Consider the following 21498-nt stretch of genomic DNA (forward strand, 5'->3'; position numbering starts at 1 on the left):
TTAGAAATTATATATCTGTCTAGCTAACAAAAATGCACTCATGGAACAAGTTATGAATTCTTTAGGTAGTTGCAGAAGAAATGATCTTATGGGGATAGTTTGAGAAATAAATGTGAGTGAATGAATAAATGTTTTACTTTCTTGGTTTAAGAGAGGTAAGCTATATATTTAATGGAATATTATTCAGCCAAAAGATAGAATGAAATCTTGCCATTTGTGATAATTTGGATGAACCTTGAGGGCATTATGCTATGTGTAATAAATAAGTCAGAGAAAAACACCTGTCATGTAATCTCACTTATATGTAGAATCTAAAACAAACAAACAAACAAACAAGATCCTGGATCAGATCTTGGAACAGATCATGTAACAGATGGGTAGTTGCCAGAGGCAGGGGTGGGGGTGGAAGGTGGACAAAATGGGTGAAGAGGGTTAAAAGGTACAAACTTCCACTTATAAAATAAATAATTCCTATGGGTGTAATGTACAGAATGGTAACTATAGTAATAATACCGTATTATTTATTTGAAAGTCGCCAAGAGAGTAGGTCTTAAAAGTTTTCATCTTAAGAAAGAAAATTCTGTAACTGTATATGGTGTTGGATGTTAACTACATTTACTATGGTGATCATTTCATAATGTATACAAATATGGAATCATTTTATGTTGTGCACCTGAAACTAGTATAATGTTATATGCCAATTATATCTACATTTTAAAAAGTGGAAAAAGAGGCTTTTGAGTTGAGAATGTAGTAGATATATGTCTGTCCTACACAACATTTCTGTGTAAATGAGAAAGATAAAGTTTAGAATGTGTAACTGACTTCGGCTTCTGAGAACTGGAAGAACATTACATTTAAAATGTAGCTGATAGTTTAGAGTCAGGAGAAAATATATCAGGTAGTATTTCATCAGGCTTTTCTTGGTACAGAGGTGTCTCACATGTCGGCACTGTGAAGGAGGGGAGTAACAGTGTGCTCATGAAGATTCTGAGGCCTGTCCAGAATCTGCTAACAGAGTGCATTAACAGTAGCTAGCAAATGATATGAAACACAATTCTTTTTCAAAAAGGTGTAATTTTGGGGCGCCTGGGTGGCTCAGTTTAAGCATCCGACTTTGGCTCAGGTCATGATCTCGCAGTCCGTGAGTTCAAACCCCATGTGGGACTCTGTGCTGACAGCTCTGAGCCTGGAGCCTGCTTTGAATTCTGTGTCTCCGTGCCTCTCTCTCTCTCTCTCTCTCTCTCTCTCTTTCTCTCTCTCTCTTGCTCTCTCTCTCTTGCTCTCTCTCTCTCTCTCGCTCTCCCTCTCTCTCTCGCTCTCCCTCTCTCTGCCCTGCTTGCGCTTTGTGTGTGTCTCTCTCTCTCAAAAATGAACATTAAAAAAATTGTTTTTAAAGTGTAATTTCATACAAAGGATTTGAACGATTAAGAATAATTACATTAAGATTGAAAGTGTATATTTACTATTTGGGATCCTAATATGTAAGGTTTGTCATTTCAGGCTCAGTGATCATGCTTACTTTTTTTATGCAATAAGAAATTCTCTGGGCTTCATTACTCTGTGCTTCATATACTTCATTACACAGTGTCAAAAATACGCATAATTAATTGGGGCTTAAAAGGCTTGTTCAACTTATTTAAGAAAAATTCATACATCTGATTATTTGTTTTAAAGCTGCAGAAGAAAGAAGATCAGCAGTTGGAGCCTAAAAAAAGTACCAGCCCTAAAAAAACTGCAGAGCCCACTGTTGATCTTTTAGGACTTGGTAAGTAGTAAAAGATACAAGCCACCTTAAGAGTTACAAAATAATTGAGATCTTTACTTGAAATGAATATAATAGCTTTATCATTAGTGTGCCAAAATATACCTGTTAACTGAATTTGAAAATGGTATGATCAGTGTATTCAGTTCCCACAAAAAGGGAAGTCTTTAATAAGAGAGCTAGTATCTGTCAGCACTGTCTCCACTGAAATACAAGTAATGAGTTCCTTGGGGAAGGAAGAGATATCAAAGAAATCTTCAAAGGCTTAGTACACTGACATCTCAACATTTAAAATAAAGACTAAGGATTCTTTTTCTCCTCTCTCCCTCTCACCCCCACTTCTCTTTATTTAGTTTTGTTGGGGGATTCCCTTAGCATAATAATTATGGGGTAGCCTTATTATAATATATGCGGGTTTAAAATAAAATTTAATTTTGGTTAACTGAAGTGATTTTTTTTTTTATACCTAGATCTAGTGGGTACATTCATTTCATATATTTGATGACAATAAGAAGTGCTCATTTTAATTGAATGTCGTATTTATTCTTATGACTGACAGATACATGTTGTCTGCCTGGTAAGCAAACAGGCTTCCCTTCAAAGAATGCTCACATTGTACTTATCTACAAATACTGTCAGCTCTTTTGATATCTTTCTTCTCTTCCTACAAAAATAGCTTTAAATAAATGGTTATTTTTAGTAATATCTGAGCCTTCAGCAGTAATTAATGTAAAAGATTTTTTTTTTAGTTTGGAGAAAGATTAACAACAAAAGAAGGATACTTAGTTGAACTTCATTCACTACTTTTCTAAAACTTGAGCTTTGTTCTTAGTAAATTGTTTTCTCTTTTAAAAATTACAATTGAATGTTTTATTCATTTCTTAGGAAACTGGTATAGTGTGCAAATAAATATATCCCAATAGGTAAAAATTTTCTGTGATGGTGAAAGTAAGTAGTGTGTATAACTGTAATTTTGAAAATAGGGCTTCAGTCCAGGGGCTCTGGAATAATTATGTTGAATTCTAGTCTGTATAATTTATGTATTTTATTTTCTTTTCTGTAAATGAGAGAAAAGAAAAAAAGACTTAATACCAAGGTAAGAAAATATCTGACTAAAACTGTATGCATCTTTGTCTTCATTGTAGAATTTCCAGTCTCTCTGGTTTATAACTTAGAAATGTAAAATATAAGCTAGACCCAGCCCTTATCCTACAGATTCATTCATTGATTGACCAAATATTTATTAAGTGTCTCCTGTGTTTCCAGGCACCATTGTAGGCACTAGGGAGATAGCTATGAAAGAAAACTGATAAAAGTACTAGACCTTTTGGAGCATTCATTCTGTTTGGGGAAACAGGGAATAACAGTTAAGTAAAGTATATTATGGGTCTTCTATGGTAAGTTGTATAGATAAAGCAACAATGAGCAGTTGTAATTCTAAATAGGGTGGCCAGGGCATGGAGGGTGCTCACTGAGTCTTACTGGAGCAAAGACCTGAAGGAGTTGTGGATGTCTGGATGTGTGGGGCAGGAACATTCCAGCAGGAGAGAAGAGCATGTGCAGAGGCTCTGCAGTAGTGGCTTACTTGTCATGTGCAGGGACCAGCAAGGGTGACTGTATAGCCAGAGTGGAATAGTGACAGGGGAGAGGAATGTGTGGGGTAGGTTGTAACAAGACTGTGGCTTTTACTCTGAGTTTCCTGGAAATATATTGGAGACATTTCAGCAAAAATGTACATACATTGACCTAAGATTTTAAGAATTATTGTAACTACCATGTTAAGAATAAATTAAAAAAAAAAAAAAAGAATACATTGTAGCAGGGCAAGGCTGGAAGCAGGGAAACCAGTAAGAAACTGTTAGAATAATACACGTGAGAGATGACACTGGCTTAGAGTAGGTGGTGGCATCAGAAGTTAAAATGTTATGGAACCAGGCTGGTACGCTGGCGGAAAAACCAAGCGGGACTTGGAGATCTTGGTGGATCGGAGATTTATTTAACACCGGCGGGCTCAGAGGAGACCGTTTCTCCAAAGATCTGAGCGCCGAATGCAAGTGGGGAGGGTAATTTTTAGTAGTCAGCTTCCATATCTGTGGGGGTTTTCACGCACACAGCAAACAAAGGAAAAAGAATCCTGAGGAGGGGTCTCTAAGCTAGAGACCAGAGCTTGTTTTAGCTTCAGCCGCCATTTTTGGTGCAGTATTTATTCACTTCTCCAACATTCCCCACTTTGATGCCTTTAAAAAAAAAAAAAAAAAAAAAACTTTTACAAGTAAAATTATGTAGAGGAGGGGCCCCACTAGGGTAGGAAGCCAGGATGCCCAATCTGTGAGATCCCATCCTTTCTATTGATTGATACTTTCCTGTTGTGTACGTTGAATTCTTTCCTTCAGTTCCTTAACCTTAGTTGTAACTATTCCCTTCTTTTTCTGAAGTGAGGAGGTCGAGGGCTTGCCTATTTTGAAGGGTCACTGCCGCCAGAGAGTTTATTTGGTTTTGTAAGGTTACCAGAGAATCTGCCACCTGTTCCATGTCTTCATTTAGCTCTTGAGATGGTCTGTGGAATAGTCCTATGGATGAACCTATGCCCCCATTCCGGTTCCTATTCCTGTCACAATTCCTGTTCCTATCAGAATGGGTAGCAGAATTGCCCGTTTAGCCCAGGACTTGGGGCTAAAAGCTATTAGGAGCTGATCTTCAGTGTATACGGATATCTATGGGGTTAGGAAGATGGAATAACATATCTGAGTCCAGTTGGCTTCTAAGCATCGGTAGGCCGAGTTAGAACACAGATAGAATACCCCAGGGGTTGAATATAGGGTTGTATTCCTCGTTAAGGTTATATTTCTTTCGCATGGAGAGGTACCATTCATACCTTCAAGGACTGTACAGATTAGATTGTTGGCATTTGTGAGACGTATCTCAGTGGCCAGGGGTCCAGTTAAGACAGAGGTGTTGGTTTTGAGATTTTCAGGAGCTTCCCTGGTCAAAGGGATAGGAGTGGCTAAGTAAGCCCTCCGGCTGAGGGGCAAGCACATCCAGCAGGTTTGGGTGTGATTATCTATTTTCTGGAGGACTTGGAGAGTAGTGTTGGCCCAATGCTGGAGTGGGGAATTGGTAAGCATTTGATTGAAGGCTGACAGGTTCAAACCCTGGTAGGCTGCCAGGGGAGTGGTCACCCTTATGGCTTGTATTACCCTATCCTGGGTATCCTTTATAACTTTTTGAAGGGCCCTGTCTTGCACCCCCTCCCCCGTTTGAGATCCCCCATTGAGGAAGGTAAGTGTAGCAAGCTGGCTTCCCTCTCTGGAGGCCCTTGTGATGACATTTTGGGTTATCTCTACAGTCCAGTACTTAGTCCGTGGGGCACTTGGTAACTGACAGAGAGTGGGTGTTTTTCCTTTGTAGCAATCTTTGTGGAGGGAGGTGAAGGTGCTAAATGCCCTTGACCCCCTTATTGTCATACAACAATCCTGGGGGCAAAAGTGGGTAAGTGGCAGATGTAAGGTTGAGAGAGGTTATCATAATATACAGGCAATACTTAATAATCCTCCCATCCAGAGGAGGTGTGTGAGATCCAGCATTCATCTTTTGTCCCATGTCCAGCTTGTTGGTACGGTCTCTATCAGCCCAACAGTAAGAAGCAAGATCAGGGCTATGACACCAGTGAGGGGCAAGGGCTGGCAGAGTTGCATCCAAACCCCTGGGCTCAGTCCACATGTTGATTCCTCAGGCTTCTGCCGTGCACAGGCCACCCAGCTTCCGGGGTGTGGCTAGAGCAGGGCTGGAGATCTCAGGGATCAGTGTCTTTTTGAGGGTCAGTAAAGTGGGTTGACTGGATCTGGATCACTTTGCCAGGTTGAGGGTTCCTCTGAGTTGGCCTTCTCAGCTCTGGAGCAATGGACCCATGGGGTGATACCTGAAACTGAATCCTCTATTTGGTTGTATGTCTGTAAAGTCCACCTCCAAGTCTTCAAAAGGGGCGGGTTTCTGGTAGCTGTCAGATCAGGTTTAGGGAAGATAGGGTTTGCATATTTAGAGGTCTATCCTGTTTTCCAGTTGTTTAAATAATTATACGTTCATGGGGTCTTATTATTATCCCCATAGAGTAACAAGCACAGAAGATTGCCTATACATGAAATACTGTGACAATTTCCTGAAGTTTACCTCAAGTTGTCTAGGCAAACAACAAACATTTAAAGGCAATCATAACTAGAATTTAACATCCATAATGGTGCATTGTTGAAACAGAGTTTTTTGCTCTAAAAATCCCCCCTCTCCAGAGATAGCCAAATGGAGACCAATGCATTTGTAGAACAAATCCAGTCTTAACAAATCTGGCCTAATTATTTACATAAGCTCAGCAAGAATAGCGATTGATCATGAGGATCTTTTAAAGTTTGCTTTGCTGGAACCTTTCATAAGGAATCTTGGGTTGAACTTTTAGTAGCCTCTCCAGGCCAGAAGCCAAGCCAAATACTTGCCATCAGACAGGCCTACAATACCTATAGAATTGGGCAAATTCCTCTTCATGAGGTCCCCAAGATATCCTGAGGTTCCTGCACCTGCCAGGAAGTAACCTTCTTTACTCACCTGGTGAGGCTGCTGGGAACTCTGTAAGCAAGGTATCAGGTCAACCTTCCCAAGGGGCTTTATGGCTCCATGTTTCATAAAGCCAACCTTAGTTCCTTAAAGCTGTCTGGTCATATCTGAGTCTATGAATGCCACTCTCAAATATGACATTCCAGTCAAAGCCTTGGTAAAATAACCAGTATTTCCAATGGTGACCTGTTACAAGACAAACAGATTCTTATTGAATTTATGCAAACAATTGTAATTGCCACGAAAGAAAGAATACTCACTGAGTTTTTGAATTTCAGAGGAGTTATATACAGAGAAAATTTGTAAACTGAAGCATTTACAAATGAATACTTTATGACATTTCTGTATATCATAGATATCTCAAGAGAGAGTTTTCTTAATCTGGAAGAGCAAACATTAGAGAACCAGCAATATTTTCAACAAGAATCACAAAACTATAATCTTCCTCAGTTCATTTAATCCCATGTTCCTATTTCTTGTTCAATTTGAATGCAGCTTTTGAGTTCTGGAAATTCTTACCCATTTTAGTATTAATCTTGGCGATGTCAAATACCCGTATTTGTCCCCAAAGTCCTTTTTACAAATCTCCTTGAAGAAGAAACACCTTTTGTGAGAGAATAAGAACAATTATAAATGACAAAATCTCAGAAATAGACATTGTTAAAGATCTGATGAGAGTTCACTATGATGCAATTGACAAAGAAATTTGGTTATTTCTGTGACACATAACACTTCAGGTAATCAGAATATTAAGTGATTACCTTATACCAAAATATTAAAACTTTAGGAACTGCATATATATTTGGACAGTTACAGCATTTACCTTTGCAATACAACCTAAGGTTTACCATTGTACGACAGTGCTTTTCCGAGGAACTTAGCATCCCAAATAAAAGGGTCTAATTGGTCAAAAAGACTTCATTTACCATTTAAATCCTGGAAGCTTGTTAAAAGCTTAGGAAGTTATAAGTACATCCTAAAAAGGATTACAGATCATTAAAAATCTTAAAACTGTATTTATTCAAACAAGGTGGCAATAAATGATCCTAAAGGTGAATGTATAGCATTATATAGTTGTTACGAAAACCTAGCTCCTTTAACATTGAGAAGCTTTAACTAAGTAATCAAAGACCTGATGAAGATGAAACCTAAAATTGTGGTTTTCCTGGAAGACAAACCTTTGTTTGCATCATCTTATCAAGAGCAGATCAACAGTCCAACAAAACATTGTCATTTGAGCAGGGAGAAAAGCAGAATTTCAACCTTACATCAGTGTATTTTTAAAATTCCATTTATCTCAACCTTCTACAACTTTCTTTTGCTTTCATATTTTGTCCCAAAGCCAATTCTTTTCAAATAACCAGTCTCATTTAAGACAAAATTACTTTCTTTTACCCTCAACAAAACTGTATTTCCATTCTTTATATCTTTCTTATATACCTCCTATTTCCCTACATACAGAGTTGCTTTCTTTATTTTCATCAGTCTTAAGTACATTTAGTAGAATTTTAACTCTTAGGAAACCTTAGTCTCCAATTGAGGACTTAGTAACCAATTGAGAGGTATTTACATCAGAATTTTTTTAGATGGTAAATTTGTGAACCAATTAAGTACAAAGCATGTTTTCCAGTAGGTCCGAATAGCCTTGATTTCTCAGCAATAAGATGTTAAAAAACACATATCTATATGCAATATTCAAAGCTTTAGCATCCCATCCTATTTGGAAAGTTTCAGGTTCCAAGGACCTTCAAAGTTATCTTAACAATTACCCATGAAAACCTTGAGACAGACAAAATTAATTATCATTAACAAATTGCAACATAGATAACATGAGATTGTTTGACTTTTGCTGGTAAGTTTAAAGACAGGTGCAGGGGCGCCTGGGTGGCTCAGTTGGTTAAGCGGCCGACTTCAGCTCAGGTCACGATCTCGCGGTCCGTGAGTTCGAGCCCCGCGTCGGGCTCTGGGCTGATGGCTCAGAGCCTGGAGCCTGCTTCCGATTCTGTGTCTCCCTCTCTCTCTGCCCCTACCCCGTTCATGCTCTGTCTCTCTCTGTCTCAAAAATAAATAAAACGTTAAAAAATTAAATTAAAAAAAAATAAAGACAGGTGCAATAAACTTAAAAGTTTAAGCATTGACTATGTTTCACCTGCGTCCGCCTAAAAGTCAATCAGTTTTTCCCCATTGTCAATTTTCATTTGGGGCACCAGTGGAGATATCTGAAATGGTGGTCCAAGGGGTAGTGCACTTTGCTCCTTTGACTTGGAGGGTGGGAGGAGGAACCAGTGGTGCCTGAGACACTGAGGATGGTATAGGACCACACCCACGTTGGTGCAGAAGCATGAGGGGATGGTGGGCAGGGGGCGGGAGGCAGAAGCAGCAACTGCTTGAGAACATTCCTTAAAGTCCCTGTCCCGAGGTACACTAACCACCGTTGGCTCCAATTAGGGCTGTTAACCTGGGAAGTGAAGGAGAATCCCTCACATCTGTTAGGCAGAGGAACAGGGAGGGAGAGTCAGTGTCCCTTTTAGTCTGATTCTATCTCGGCCAAACCAATAAGGTCCCCTTCTCGAGGTTCCTCCTGATTTCAGCTGGGTTTTTGGGACTTTCCCTGGTTGGGACACTTATTCTTTTTGATGTCCTTTCCCCTTGCAGTAGGTTCATTGAACCCTTGCTAAGGAGGCTCTGGGCCTACCCCTTTGCTTCTGGGTATATTTATGGCCTTCTCACCCCCCCCCCAGTCTTATCCCCCTGAGAGCCTCTTGATAACAGCGGATGTGGACTGGCATCTGGAGAGTGCCTGCGCCTGGCCGAGGGCGCAATCTGGCCTTCAGTCCTTGTGGGGGAGGGTTCTCTGGCCTGGAAAGGGAGGAGAAATGCGCGGCTGTGGTGGCAGCAACCTGGCAGTGGTGGAGATCCAACCAGGGGAGGAGTTTCAAGCTCAGGGAAGGGGGAAGGGAGCCTGATGAGTCATGAAGAGGGGAACATTAGCGGAGCGGTGGGTTGCTTCTTTGGCTCCCTGGGTGAGTCTCCGGATAAAGCTCCTAAAACCTTTGCCTGGCTCTCCTTGCTCCATCCTGACCCCATAATGCTCCCGTGAGTCAGAGTCACAAAGACAGAGGGACAGGGCACCCCCTCCAATGAGGAGACCAGCCAGATGCCTGCCTGGCCATGTCCTGAAGGAACCCAGGTGACGCTCAGCCCCATAGGTCCCAGCCCTGCAACCCATGATCAGAAACCACTCTGATATTGCCATAGACCGAGTGCCATCCATGATGGAATAGCAGACGGGCCCACACAGACTCTATGGGACCCTGAGGTCCCCAAGAGCACCAGCCCGTGGAGCCACAGAATCGAACTCTGCAGGCAAGCTAGACCGAGTTGCACATTCACATACACACCAGAAGTTATTATATTCCCTCCCATAGAATTCCTACCTGGGAGACTTATGAAGCCTCGGGGAGTGATCAGGTCCCCCTTCCACTCTTGTGAGTGGGCCTCACTAGATTGGGCCCCAGCCTTACTGGTTCCAACGCAGGGTCCAGGTCCTCACCTGCCAAGTCTCCTCGAGTCCGGTGGGAATGGTGGAGTGGGCCGGCCGGAGGCAACCGAGAAGAAGACAGCTGAGATTCAGGCAGGGCATGTACTCTTCCTTGCCATCTCTCATTCCCTCACTGCCTTGCCATTCTCCCAAACCGGTGGCAGCTATGGGCCAGCACGGTTGGGTTTCCTGGTCAGGGAACCAAATTTGTTACGGAACCAGGCTGGTATGCCGGCAGAAAAACCAAATGGCACTCAGAGATCTTGGTGGATCGGAGATTTATTTAACACCGGCGGGCTCAAAGGAGACTGTTTCTCCAAAGATCTGAGCGCCGAATGCAAGCAGGGAAGGGTAATTTATAGTTGTCAGTTTCCATATCTGTGGGGGTTTTCATGCTCACAGCGAACAAAGGAAAGAGAATCCTGAGGAGGGGTCTCTAAGCTAGAGACCAGAGCTTGTTTTAGCCTCAACTGCCATTTTTGGTGCAGTACTTGATTCACTTCTCCAAAAAGTAGTAATCAGGTTCTGGATATATTTTGAAGATGGAGCCAATATGATTTGCTGAAATTATAGGATGTTTACCTTTGGGAATGAACCTGTAGGACAGGAAAATCTGCTGATTCAGGACAAGAAAAATTGCTACAGCAATGTCTTGAATAGCCAGTGGGATCTAGTGGACAAATGGGGTGACTGGCCTTAAATACTCAACTATGGCTGCAGTACTATTGTATAGTAAATAACCTCCAGAGCTCAGCAGTGTACATCAGTACGATTTTTCTTCCTCTCCAGGTCTGTGCGTCAACTAGGGCATCTCTGCTAGAACTTCATTTGATGTGTTTCCCATCTTTCTGGTGACTGCTGGGGACTGCTTACCAAGTCTTGCACTGTCACATATCGTGTCTCCATTTTTCAAGATCCTATAAGTGTTTCCCTGTCCTCTGCCACCCAATCTCAAAGCCAGTACCACAGATTTTGGGCTTTGGTGATGGCAGCACCTCTCTTCTGGTATCACTTTCTGTGATAGCCGCCCTTGCCACACAGCAAACAACTCCAAAATCTCCTTGGTTTCTATCAGTTAACATTTATTTCTCTCACTCATGGTCTGTGAGTTTCCTGAGACAGCTCTGTTTTCGATAGTGGAGAGCTTCAGTAAATGGTGTCTTTAGGGGAGAGCCAAGGTTCATTTAGGCCAGGAAAGTGAAGGGAATGTTTGAAGAAGAAGTTAAGGATATATATGTAGGGGATTTTGCTGGTGACTGACAGTTTTAGATCATATACTGGAAGAGTTCGAAAGGTGGCAGTGATAGGAGATAAGGTCAGAAAGAGGGATATTTTGCTGATGGATTTTTTTGTAGCAGAAAATGACGGGTGTCCTACTCAGAATACAAACACCTCTTCAGTCTTGCTGGTTTATCAACTTCTTAAGTTCTTTTTAAAAATACTTTCTGACTTTTTTTTTTTAAAGTTTTGTTATGCATGACATTTGATGAGTTTGTGAAACTCTAGGAGACCGCAGAGAATCAAAGGTCTCTTCTAGCTCAAAACAGTGATTCTAAATCAGGATTGATTATTGGTATCTACTTTGGGCAGCAGACTATTTTTCTGCTGCCCAAGGTAAGCATGCCACTCTCCCCTCATGGGACTCTGGTTTTCCCTTGTTAACTGAAACATGGTGGGGAGTAGAAGCAGGTGTCTTGAAGTATGATTTATGGTCATGGAGACATGACAGTATATGCTCATGTGAATGAGACTGGAACAGGCATTAACTTGAAGCGCTTGCAGAAAATACACAGAAAACCCTCACATAGTTTAGTTACACACCCACAGAGGGTCCATGAATCCTAAAGTTTATTGTTTGTATTCAGGATCACTTTTAATCTCATAATAGGGTAATCATTAAGATCATTTTTTAGTAATTTGATCTTCCTTTTGAATGACACTTTGGTGAGTCCATGTTCTTCTTTTCAACTTACTGACTCAAGCTAAACCTATTTTCTTTAGCTCACCTTTCCTGATCTACTCTCCGTCCCAAGGTCAAACATAAAATGCTCTCTATCTGCTTTATAGCAAGGGTTAGCGAAATTTTTATGAAAAGGGCCAAATATTTTGGCTTTGTAAGCTACATGGTCTCCACAACCACTTTATAATATGTAAGTAGCTATAAGCACATATATAAGCAATTGAGCATGACTGTGTTCAGAAATATTTTAAAATAGGCAGTGGGCTGTAGTTTGCTGATCTCTGCCTTATATTCTTGATTGTACCTACAAGAACTGCTTCATATTTAGGTATTCTAGTTTGAAGCCTGTACAAATATGATTTATTCAGTGTTTTACTCTCTAATACCAGAAGGGGGTCAGATACTTGGTTATCACTTACCTACTAGTCTTGGAAATTACCTGATGTCTTAATTAAGGTTCCTTTTCACTAAGGGCCAGACTGAAAATCCCTGAATGCTCTAGACTCGAAGCAGACTGCAGTCTCAGAAACATCTTGACTTGAATGTGTACCCCTATGTTAGAAGAGAATTTAAATCAGTTTCTAGAGCATGTGGGGGTGGTGTTCTTCACGGTCCCTACCTGTGTAGTTATTCTAGGACTGGGAATTACGCAGTTATGCTAGTCTCCATTTTTTTTATTTTTTTTATTTATTTTGTGTGTGTGTGTGTGTGTGTGTGTGTGTGTGGATTGCTGCTTAGTTTTTACATGATAGAAACGGACAGACTGCTTAGCAGTTGGTTAGGATAATCCCCCCAGACTAATACTTCCATCCAGTAGCACTTTTTGCTTTTTTCTTTTTTTTTGTAGAAAACCCCATCTGAGAATAGAATCCTCAAGGTTGAGCAAATGCTCTAAGCGTAATGCTTGAGAAGAATCATAAATTGCTGGTGTTAAACGTGACCTTACAGGTTTCAGTTCAGTCTGCCACCAGAGGTAGAAAGCCCTCCTGCAGGGTTTCTATCTTGTGGTCGTCCATGCACTGCATGTGCCCTGCAGCGTAGCTGGCCCCCCTTGCCAGGAGGCTTTGAACAGCAGGCCTGTCAGGCACAGAGGGGTATGTGTGGCTGGGGTGGACCATGGAAGGTATCTGAGAGAATCGGGTCCTCAGTGCTCTAAAAGGCATCATGCAAAGAATCAGTATGATCTTGATCATGAAAATCTAGCCCAGGGTATATTTACTACTTAAATAAAATTATGCTTACTCATTTTAATCTGGGGAAATGTCTGCCTAAACATTTCATAGTTTTATTTTAAATAATTTTAAATGCCAAAGTGTATAGAGGAATAGATACAGGTTCCCTCAATTTTTCTTAATTGGAAAGGAAATATATAGCTTTGGGCAAGTTTTAAAGTTTTCTCACTCATGCTTGTGTTTCAGGAAATACACGCTTTAACTTATTTTCACAATGGCCAAGTGTAAATGAGTTGACAGTGCTAGTTAGATGTAGTTATGAATACATAACCTACCTTCCTTCCTTCCTTCCTTCCTTCCTTCCTTCCTTCCTTCCTTCCTTTATTGAGGGAGAGAGAGAGAGAGAGAGAATGGAGAGGGGCAGAGAGAGAGGGAGAGAGAGAGAATCCCAAGCAGGCTCTGCACTGTCGGTGTGGAGCCTGACACAGGGCTTGGACCCACAAACCATGAGATCATGACCTGAGCCAAAACCAAGAGTCAGACGCTCAACCAACTGAGCCATCCAGGCAGCTCCCCCTACTTAATTTTCTAGTAACATATACATTCAAATTTTATATGATGAGTGAGATGAATATGTTACTCTTGTTTTCTAAGTTTTTTGCTTCTAAAAGCCTTTCTTGGAAAGAAACCAACTAAAGGATAAACCCCCCACAAAAGCACTCTACTCACTTGTCAAGTAGAAAATTCCTACAGGGAAATTTCTCTTCTTCAAAGTTCATATGCTGTGAAATAAAACAAATTTGGAAATGTGCTGACTAAATGCCAGACGTAGCTGCTGTGGCCCTGGAAAACCACCAGTGTCCTGTGAACTGTGCATTGACCAGATCAGGAGGATGTTTTTCCAGAGAGAAGGGCAGAAGGAAGGAATATTCTAGCATAAGTACCCTAAATAATTTTGTGGTCTGTTAGGTTTTTTAGATATGGTTTTAAACCTAATGAAAACATGTATTGCTTCTTCTCAGAAGAGTATGTTCAGGGAACTATTGTAAACTGTTATATTACCCTTTCAAAAGGAAGGAATTGTTTTATTTTTGTGTAACCATACTTCTGGAGGCAACAAAATGCAGGTAGATGAATATATTGCTGTAAGAAGACTGGCATTAAGCAGATCCTTGCAAGTGGTCCTGAGTCCATGCTGGGGAGAAGTGAAAGATAAATCACCTAAGGCTGGTGAGCTATCATTATTTCCTTTTTATAGGTGAAGAAACTGAGGCACAGAGAGGTTAAGTTGCCTAAAGTCACATAGCTTGTAGGTTACAGAGCCAGGCCCATGTTCTTAACTATTACACTGCGTTGAGCTGTGACACAGAATAAAACTCAAAGACTACCAGGTGACCTTGTGCCACACAAAACAGATATTGGATCCTTATCATATTGGTAGCTGGTGGCATTGTGTCAGAAGAAGAGCACTGGATTTAGAGGCAGTAACCTGCAGTTTGTGTGGGCTCTGGTGTTTTTATCTAGGAAATGGAAATAAGAACCTCTGTGGTTGATGGATGGAATCTAAATGAAGAAATAAATGTGAAGCATATAGCACAGTAACTTGTATGCAGGGCTGTGCTGAGACTGTAGCCTGAATACCAGGTCAGGGGAGATGAGTAAGAGATAGCTCAGGCCTTTGAAGGCTGTGCAGAGGAGGGACTCAAATTATACTATGTAACTAGGACTCCTCCAGACTGTTGTCACACAGCATGGTCTTTGACTGAGAGAAGATTTGCTGCTCCTTGAAAAGCACTAAGGAGGGGCCCCCGGGTGGCTCAGTTGGTTAGGCATCCAACTTCAGCTTAGGTCATGATCTCATGGTCTGTGGGTTTGAGCCCCGCGTTGGGCTCTGTGATGACAGCTCAGAGCCTGGAGCCTGCTTCGGATTCTGTGTCTCCCTCTCTCTCTGCCCCTCCCCTGCTCATGCCCCCTCTTTGTCTCAAAAATAAATAAAAACATTTAAAAAAATTAAAAAAAAATAAAAGCACTAAGGAAATTGGGTGGCCTCGAAGAAATCTAGTCTGTCACCATGTTTTAAGCATTTAGAAAGAAATTTTTCTTATACAATTTGTTGGTTTTTTTAAATTTTATTTTTGAGAGAGAGAACTTGTGCAGGGGAGGGGCAGAGACAGAGGGAGACAGAGAATCAATCCCAAGCAGGTTCCACATTGCCAGCACAGAACCCGATATGGGGCTCAAACCCACGAACCATGTGATCAGGACCTGAGCCCATATCAGGAGTCAGATGCTTAACCGACTGACCGACTGAACCATCCAGGTGCCCCTACAATTTAGTCTTAAATTTACTTACATGCATGCATACATATGTATATATATATACATACACACATAAATACATATACATATATATATACATACATACGTAAAACGGACAACAAATAGAGCAAGAGGGTTAAGATCATCTTTTTTTTTGTTTTAATTTTTTTTTTAATGTTTATTTATTTTTGAGACAGAGAGAAATAGAGCATGAACGGGGTGGGTCAGAGAGAGAGGGAGACACAGAATCCGAAACAGGCTCCAGGCTCTGAGCCATCAGTACAGAGCCCGACGCGGGGCTTGAACCCACGAACTGCGAGATCGTGACCTGAGCTGAAGTCGGACACTTAGCCGACTGAGCCACCCAGGCACCCCTAAGATCATCTTTTAAGGCCATTTCAATCATTTTAGTAAAGTAGTCTAAATACCACCTTTTTAGCAGTAAGAAAATTAACTAAAAAATAAAAATAAATAGCTCCACTTAACTCTCAGGCACTTTTTTTTTTTTTTAAGGCATTTGAAAACAATTTGAAGCTTGACAATTTTAATATGCTTTCAATGGACATTTGTGACTTGAATTTCACAAAGTAACGCACATGGGAGTTTATTTCATTTCATAAAGCAATTCATGTGTTTTAATACAAAGGAATTCCAAATAACACTTTTATTAAGGAAAGAGCTTTAAATGGTTTCTTGTGTAGAAAATAAAAAAGGTTCTTTGAGTAACATGAAAATTTATAAAGCTTTAAGAAGGAATTTTGCCATTAAGGAGAACATTACTGCATCTCATGGAAGCAACCTTCTTTAATCAGTGCTATTTCCACTTTAAATTCATTCCTTCCTAGGATGATGCCTCAGTAGTTACTGATGAAGAATTAGACTTGGCAGTTTTCATTGTAGCAAGGGTGTACTCAAGGCTGAATATTCATGCTCAGTCAAAAATGGTAATGAAAAACCTAACATCCGTTTACTTATTATATTCTTATCTGCCTTAAACTAGATTAGCAATACATAAAATCTCATGTTGCTCTTTGACATTTTTTATTATTTGTGCAAATAGATTATGACCAGCTAATACATCTGACATTCAAGTAAAGGATGAATTTAATTAATATTTACTGAGCACCAGCAGAGTTCATGGAACTCTAGTAAATACCAGAAAATGCAGCTTCTCTGTGTGTATAGTAATACAAGTTGGGGATGAGGTTGCAGTCTGGAAACTGGAAGATAGAGAATTACTGCTGAGGGAAGAGTGGGATTATGTAAGAGAATTGGTTGTGAGAATTCAGTTTGAAATCTGGAATAATGCTAAAATTCCCGATTTAAATTTTACTTTCCTCAATTCAGAGGTTAATTTCTTGCTGCTGCTTGTCAGGAGGAGGAGCAAATGAGTTGTTTCAGTTTTCGGTTTTGTTGTTGTTGTTGTTTGTCCTGTGGAGATTTATTTCATGTAAGATCCAGTGTGTTATGGAGGTCATCTTCGGAGCACCTGCCAGGTGCTATGATAGCACACTTGGAACAGATCTGTAGTTGAGAGTAAGATGTGCTTCCTGCTCACTAGGCAGTGGGTGGAGGAGACTGGGCTCTGTGTGGGTAGTTAGTTGTGTGTGGTGCTGTGCGGCAGTGATGCACTGGCCTCTGGACAGTGTGACTCTGGAGGACATAGTTCTGCTTTGGAGATAGAATTCCAACCTCACTGTCATTGGTGAACTGGAGAGAGGAAGCCCCTGGGATTGGGCTTTGTGTTAAGCATCAAATTAAGGAGGTGGCTCCACTGTGTCTTCCTGGTGAGATGACAGGAGGGAGTGGACAAGGGGTCTGGACTGTGAACATGGTAACAGGGTGCAGTAATGAGGTCTTGTAGCATACTGGGATTGCCTGTCAACCTAAGTATATTCAGATGCCTTTAAAAACTAAAAATATTGAGGTATTTGGGAAGGCTGCCACTTTTGTAGCCCCTGGATTTGGGTGGAAAAGTCAGTAGGCCTGGCTGACCAGATGTGGGTGACAGGTCTATAATGGAAGTAGTGTTGGGTCATAAGGACTCAGGAGTCATTAGTTGCCTCAGAAAAGGAGCTCGTGTCGAGTACAGTGAGTGGACCTGGTGGTAGTGAAGCCAGCCCTGCCCCACAGGAACTTTTATTAGTGATGTAGGGCAACTTCTGTTTTAACGCTAGATGGGGAAAGGGCACCTATTTCTGCTTAGGGGCTCCAGAAAAAACTTCTCAAACTGGTTATGGCAGTTGAGTTTTCTAGGTACACCACCAGAATTCTGTTGAAATCCTAGGCCTAATGTGTACAAAAATCTCTTAAGGTGATATGATTAAACTGAGATACTTTATAAAAAGCATTGATCAGAGTACCTGGCATAAAAATATTAGTTTTAAAAATGTGTTATTAAAATGTAAAGTGTTATATTCTTATTTCCTTTAGTTTATAAATTATCATTCAGAGGTACTGGGAATGAGCCAAAAAAAGACACTAAATATTGTCTTACTTTTTTTTTTTTTAAACCTTTACTCATTTGGATTATTGGTGTTAGATGAGTTCTGGTATAGCCACAGTTAATAGAATCAGCAGTCTCATTTCACCATATTGAGGATTTCTAGATGACAGAGACCGGCCTTCATGACTTTGTCATATTTGAAATGTTACCTTTTTTCGAAGCATCTATCAGTGTCATGATGCAAAGCAGGCCAGTAAATGCATGCTGGGCATGCCTTATGTTCATGTGAGATGTAGCACTGATTTTAACAACTTTTTTTTTTTTAGCTCAAAACATTTTAACACTTTCTTGTAAATTTATGGTACGTGTGCATTTTAAAAGTCATGTACAAACTCAGTTTTCAGATAAAACACTGGTTTTAAACTTTTAAGTTAACGTTGAAAAAAAAATAGTTACCCACAAGCAGCTAACTGTGGGCTTGATCCCTTCCTTGCCTTCGAGATTGAAATTCCTTCTTCATTTTACTGCATTGTCCTAATTTCTTCAGTTTGCTCATTGCCTTTTCAAGGGGTCCTTTGTGCTTCATTATCGTTTTTTATGATGTTGTCCCCAGCTAAATTTCTTCCCATTTGCCTTAGGCTTTTCTTGTACTCTGGATCTCCCATTATTTTTATTGTCCACCAACGACTGTTTCTGCATACTGATTAAAGGGGGCTTCTCCCTCCTCCTGCTGCCGGCTGCTCCCACCACCATTCCTAACTGAGCAAGGAACACAACACTCACTCTGAGGTGCATGTCTGTGGTGAATTCTGATTAGTTTGCACAGACATCCACTTCTCTTCCGCTTTTGTGGCCTCTGAGCTTTTATTCAGTCAGCAAAGACTGTGCTGTTAGTGGACCCTTGATCAAAAGGATTCATTGAACTCACTGTGATGCGTGAATACTTTGTTGAACCAGGCTGACTGTACCCCACACTTGCTTCTCTCAGCCTACTTTGCTCATCGATGACCACAACCACCTGTATCCTTGCCTGTAAATTGAGAAGATACTGCGCTTGGTAGGACAGAGGAGTGGGGAGATGAAGAGGAACTGTGCATGTGGTGCTGAATGGTTTTTGAGCCTTTTATGTCACTGCTTTTCTTAGTGCACATAATTATAAACTATATAAAAGTTGGCTTTTAACTTTCAGAATTTTAAGTGACCTGTTTATAATTAGGTACAGTTGTAATTCCATGACTTTTGATGAAATGTGGTTTCATCACTAGAAAAGAGAACTCACTAGCCTAGGGGTCAGAAGACTGTTGTAGTGGAGATTTTGCTGCTTAACTAGGGAAGTGACATTGAACAAGTCTTTTAAGGTGTGTGTGCCCTGGTTTCTGTAACTGGAGATAATGGAAGGAGATGCCTTCCCTGTCTCTCACAGAGACAAAAATGGTAACATGTATAAACATTCTTCTAAAACGTCCAGGAAGGGGCGCCTGGGTGGCTCAATCAGTTAAGCCTCCAACTTTGGCTCAGATCATGATCTTTGTGAGTTCCAGCCCCCGCATTCAGCTCTGCTCTCAGAGTGGAGACTGCTTTGGATTTTCTGTCTCCCTCTTTCTCTGCCCCTCCCCCATGAACGAGCAAGCACAGGCACGGAGTACCACCAGCCCCGTCCCCTGCCTCAAAAATAAACATTAAAAAAAAAGTCTAGGAAATGTGATATTTCTAATGATGGTAATATGACAAATAGTCTTTAACTGTCCTTTTTAAAAATTTTTTAATTATTTATTTTTGAGAAACAGTGAGACAAAGCGTGAGCGGGGGAGGGGCAGAGAGAGAAGGAGATACAGAATCTGAAGCAGGCTCCAGGCTCTGAGCAAGCCGTCAGCACAGAGCCTGATGTGGGGCTGGAACCCACAAACTGTGAGATCATGACCTGAGCCGAAGTCAGACGCTCAACCAACTGAGCCACCCAGGTGCCCCTTTAAGTGCCCTTTTTAAATACTGAAAAGCAAAAATACAGTCGTTATAATGAAACAGTCCTTTTTAAAGAATGCTGTTAGGGGCGCCTGGATGGCTGTTTGTTGGGCGTCCGACTTCCACTAAGGTCATGATCTCAGGTTCCTGGGTTTGAGCCCCTCATCAGGCTCTTTGCTGATGGCTTAGAGTCTGGAGACTGCTTCAGATTCTATGTCTCCCTTTCTCTCTGCCCCAACCCTGTTCGCGTTCTCTCTCTCTCAAAAATAAAATAAACATTAAAAAAAATTTTTAAAGAATGCGTTTAGCAAGTTAAACACAGTATAGTAAGTCAGATTAGCAAACGTTGAAATCCACTGGGAAAACCCTTTGGGAACTTGTATTTACTGATTGTGCAAGGCTGAGAAGTTTTTGTTTAGGCTAAGGATTTTTCAACAATTCTGTGAATGCTTAGCTTTTGTAGTAACAGCAACAACAAAAACTGATGGGGGTAAAACCTCTGATATTAGGGGATTATATGAGAAGAAGACTGGGGTAGAGAGAAAAGAAGACAGTTGTGTTGTAGATGTGAAGGCAGAGAAGAGTCACTGTGTCTGTCACAAGGCTGGATAGGAAACCTTGGTCAGACCTGGGAGAGAAAGTTCCTTATCTTAGGTTTTTGGAGTTAATACACGTATCTTCCTTATTCACTTGGAAAATGGCAACCTTTCCATAAAGATCACATTCCTAAGCAGATGCTTCCTCTGTCTCATTCTAAAGGATTCCAAAGTTCCTTGAACTTCTGTTATGAGTTGACTTTCATGGCAGCTCCACGATGGTAGGTGGTTACAAAGAGAGCCTGACTTTGTTGTTGGTGTAGAATGCCTTTCTGAGACTTCAAAAGGTCAGATTTTAAATATACATATATATTTTTAATGGAATGAGAAAATGAAGCTCTTTATAGTGTGGTAGTAGAACATGAAGTCATGTTACCTTGCAGTGAAGAAAATGAGCTATGTAGGCTTTATATTAAGGACAGTAGGTATTTACTGCTTCTGTAATGATGAAAGTCTGGAAACTACCTAAATGCCCAGTAGTGCAGGATTGAATAAGTAAGTTATCTTAAGTTCGTGCAATATGGAATGCAGTCCATTCTCACCCACACATACACCATTTGATCTAAAGAAAACGACTTTGATATATATACGTTGTTTTAAACATATGTTTATAAACATAGAAAATGTAGGGACTTTTTTATTGTGATAAAAATACACAACATAATTTACCATATTAGTCAGTTTGACACATACAGTTTAGTTGCATTAAGTACATTTATTCACATTATTTTGCAGCCATTACCATCATCCATGGTAGTGAACTTTTAGTTTATTAATTTTTGTATTATTTGCATCTTTTACAAGAATGTATTGATCTTATTATAAAAAATGACTTAGATTATAACCCAAGGCTTTGCACTAGCTCTGTGACCATGGACAAGTTTAATGTTTTTACCATTTGCAAATGAGGGTAATTAATAGTACCTCTCATAGCATCATTATAAAGACTAAGGAAGTGTACGTATATGTTGATGTATTTGTATTTTTTTAGGGTGACATGAAATAAGCACTATACTGAGTGTTGGCTGTTATTTTTGTTGGTTACATATGTGATCCTAAGGGTGTGAAGGGTAAAACGAGACTTCAAAACCACATAACGTGCCGCATGTTGTTTTATAATTTAGACTCTGAATAG

General features: G+C 40.6%; 1 protein-coding gene across 5 annotated transcripts in view; it reads left to right on the forward strand.

Moving 5' to 3' along the window:
• SMAP1 (small ArfGAP 1) overlaps positions 1 to 21498 on the forward strand; it is a 200018-nt gene that overhangs the window by 165755 nt on the left and 12765 nt on the right. For all 5 annotated transcript variants that reach the window (XM_042986645.1, XM_042986641.1, XM_042986642.1 and 2 more), the window contains one exon: positions 1678 to 1768. In XM_042986645.1, the coding sequence (XP_042842579.1) occupies positions 1678 to 1768 (91 nt within the window). The remainder of the gene's footprint in view (positions 1 to 1677; positions 1769 to 21498) is intronic.

Source organism: Panthera tigris, chromosome B2 (assembly GCF_018350195.1).
Source record: "Panthera tigris isolate Pti1 chromosome B2, P.tigris_Pti1_mat1.1, whole genome shotgun sequence".
In the NCBI taxonomy this organism is placed as follows: domain Eukaryota; kingdom Metazoa; phylum Chordata; class Mammalia; order Carnivora; family Felidae; genus Panthera; species Panthera tigris.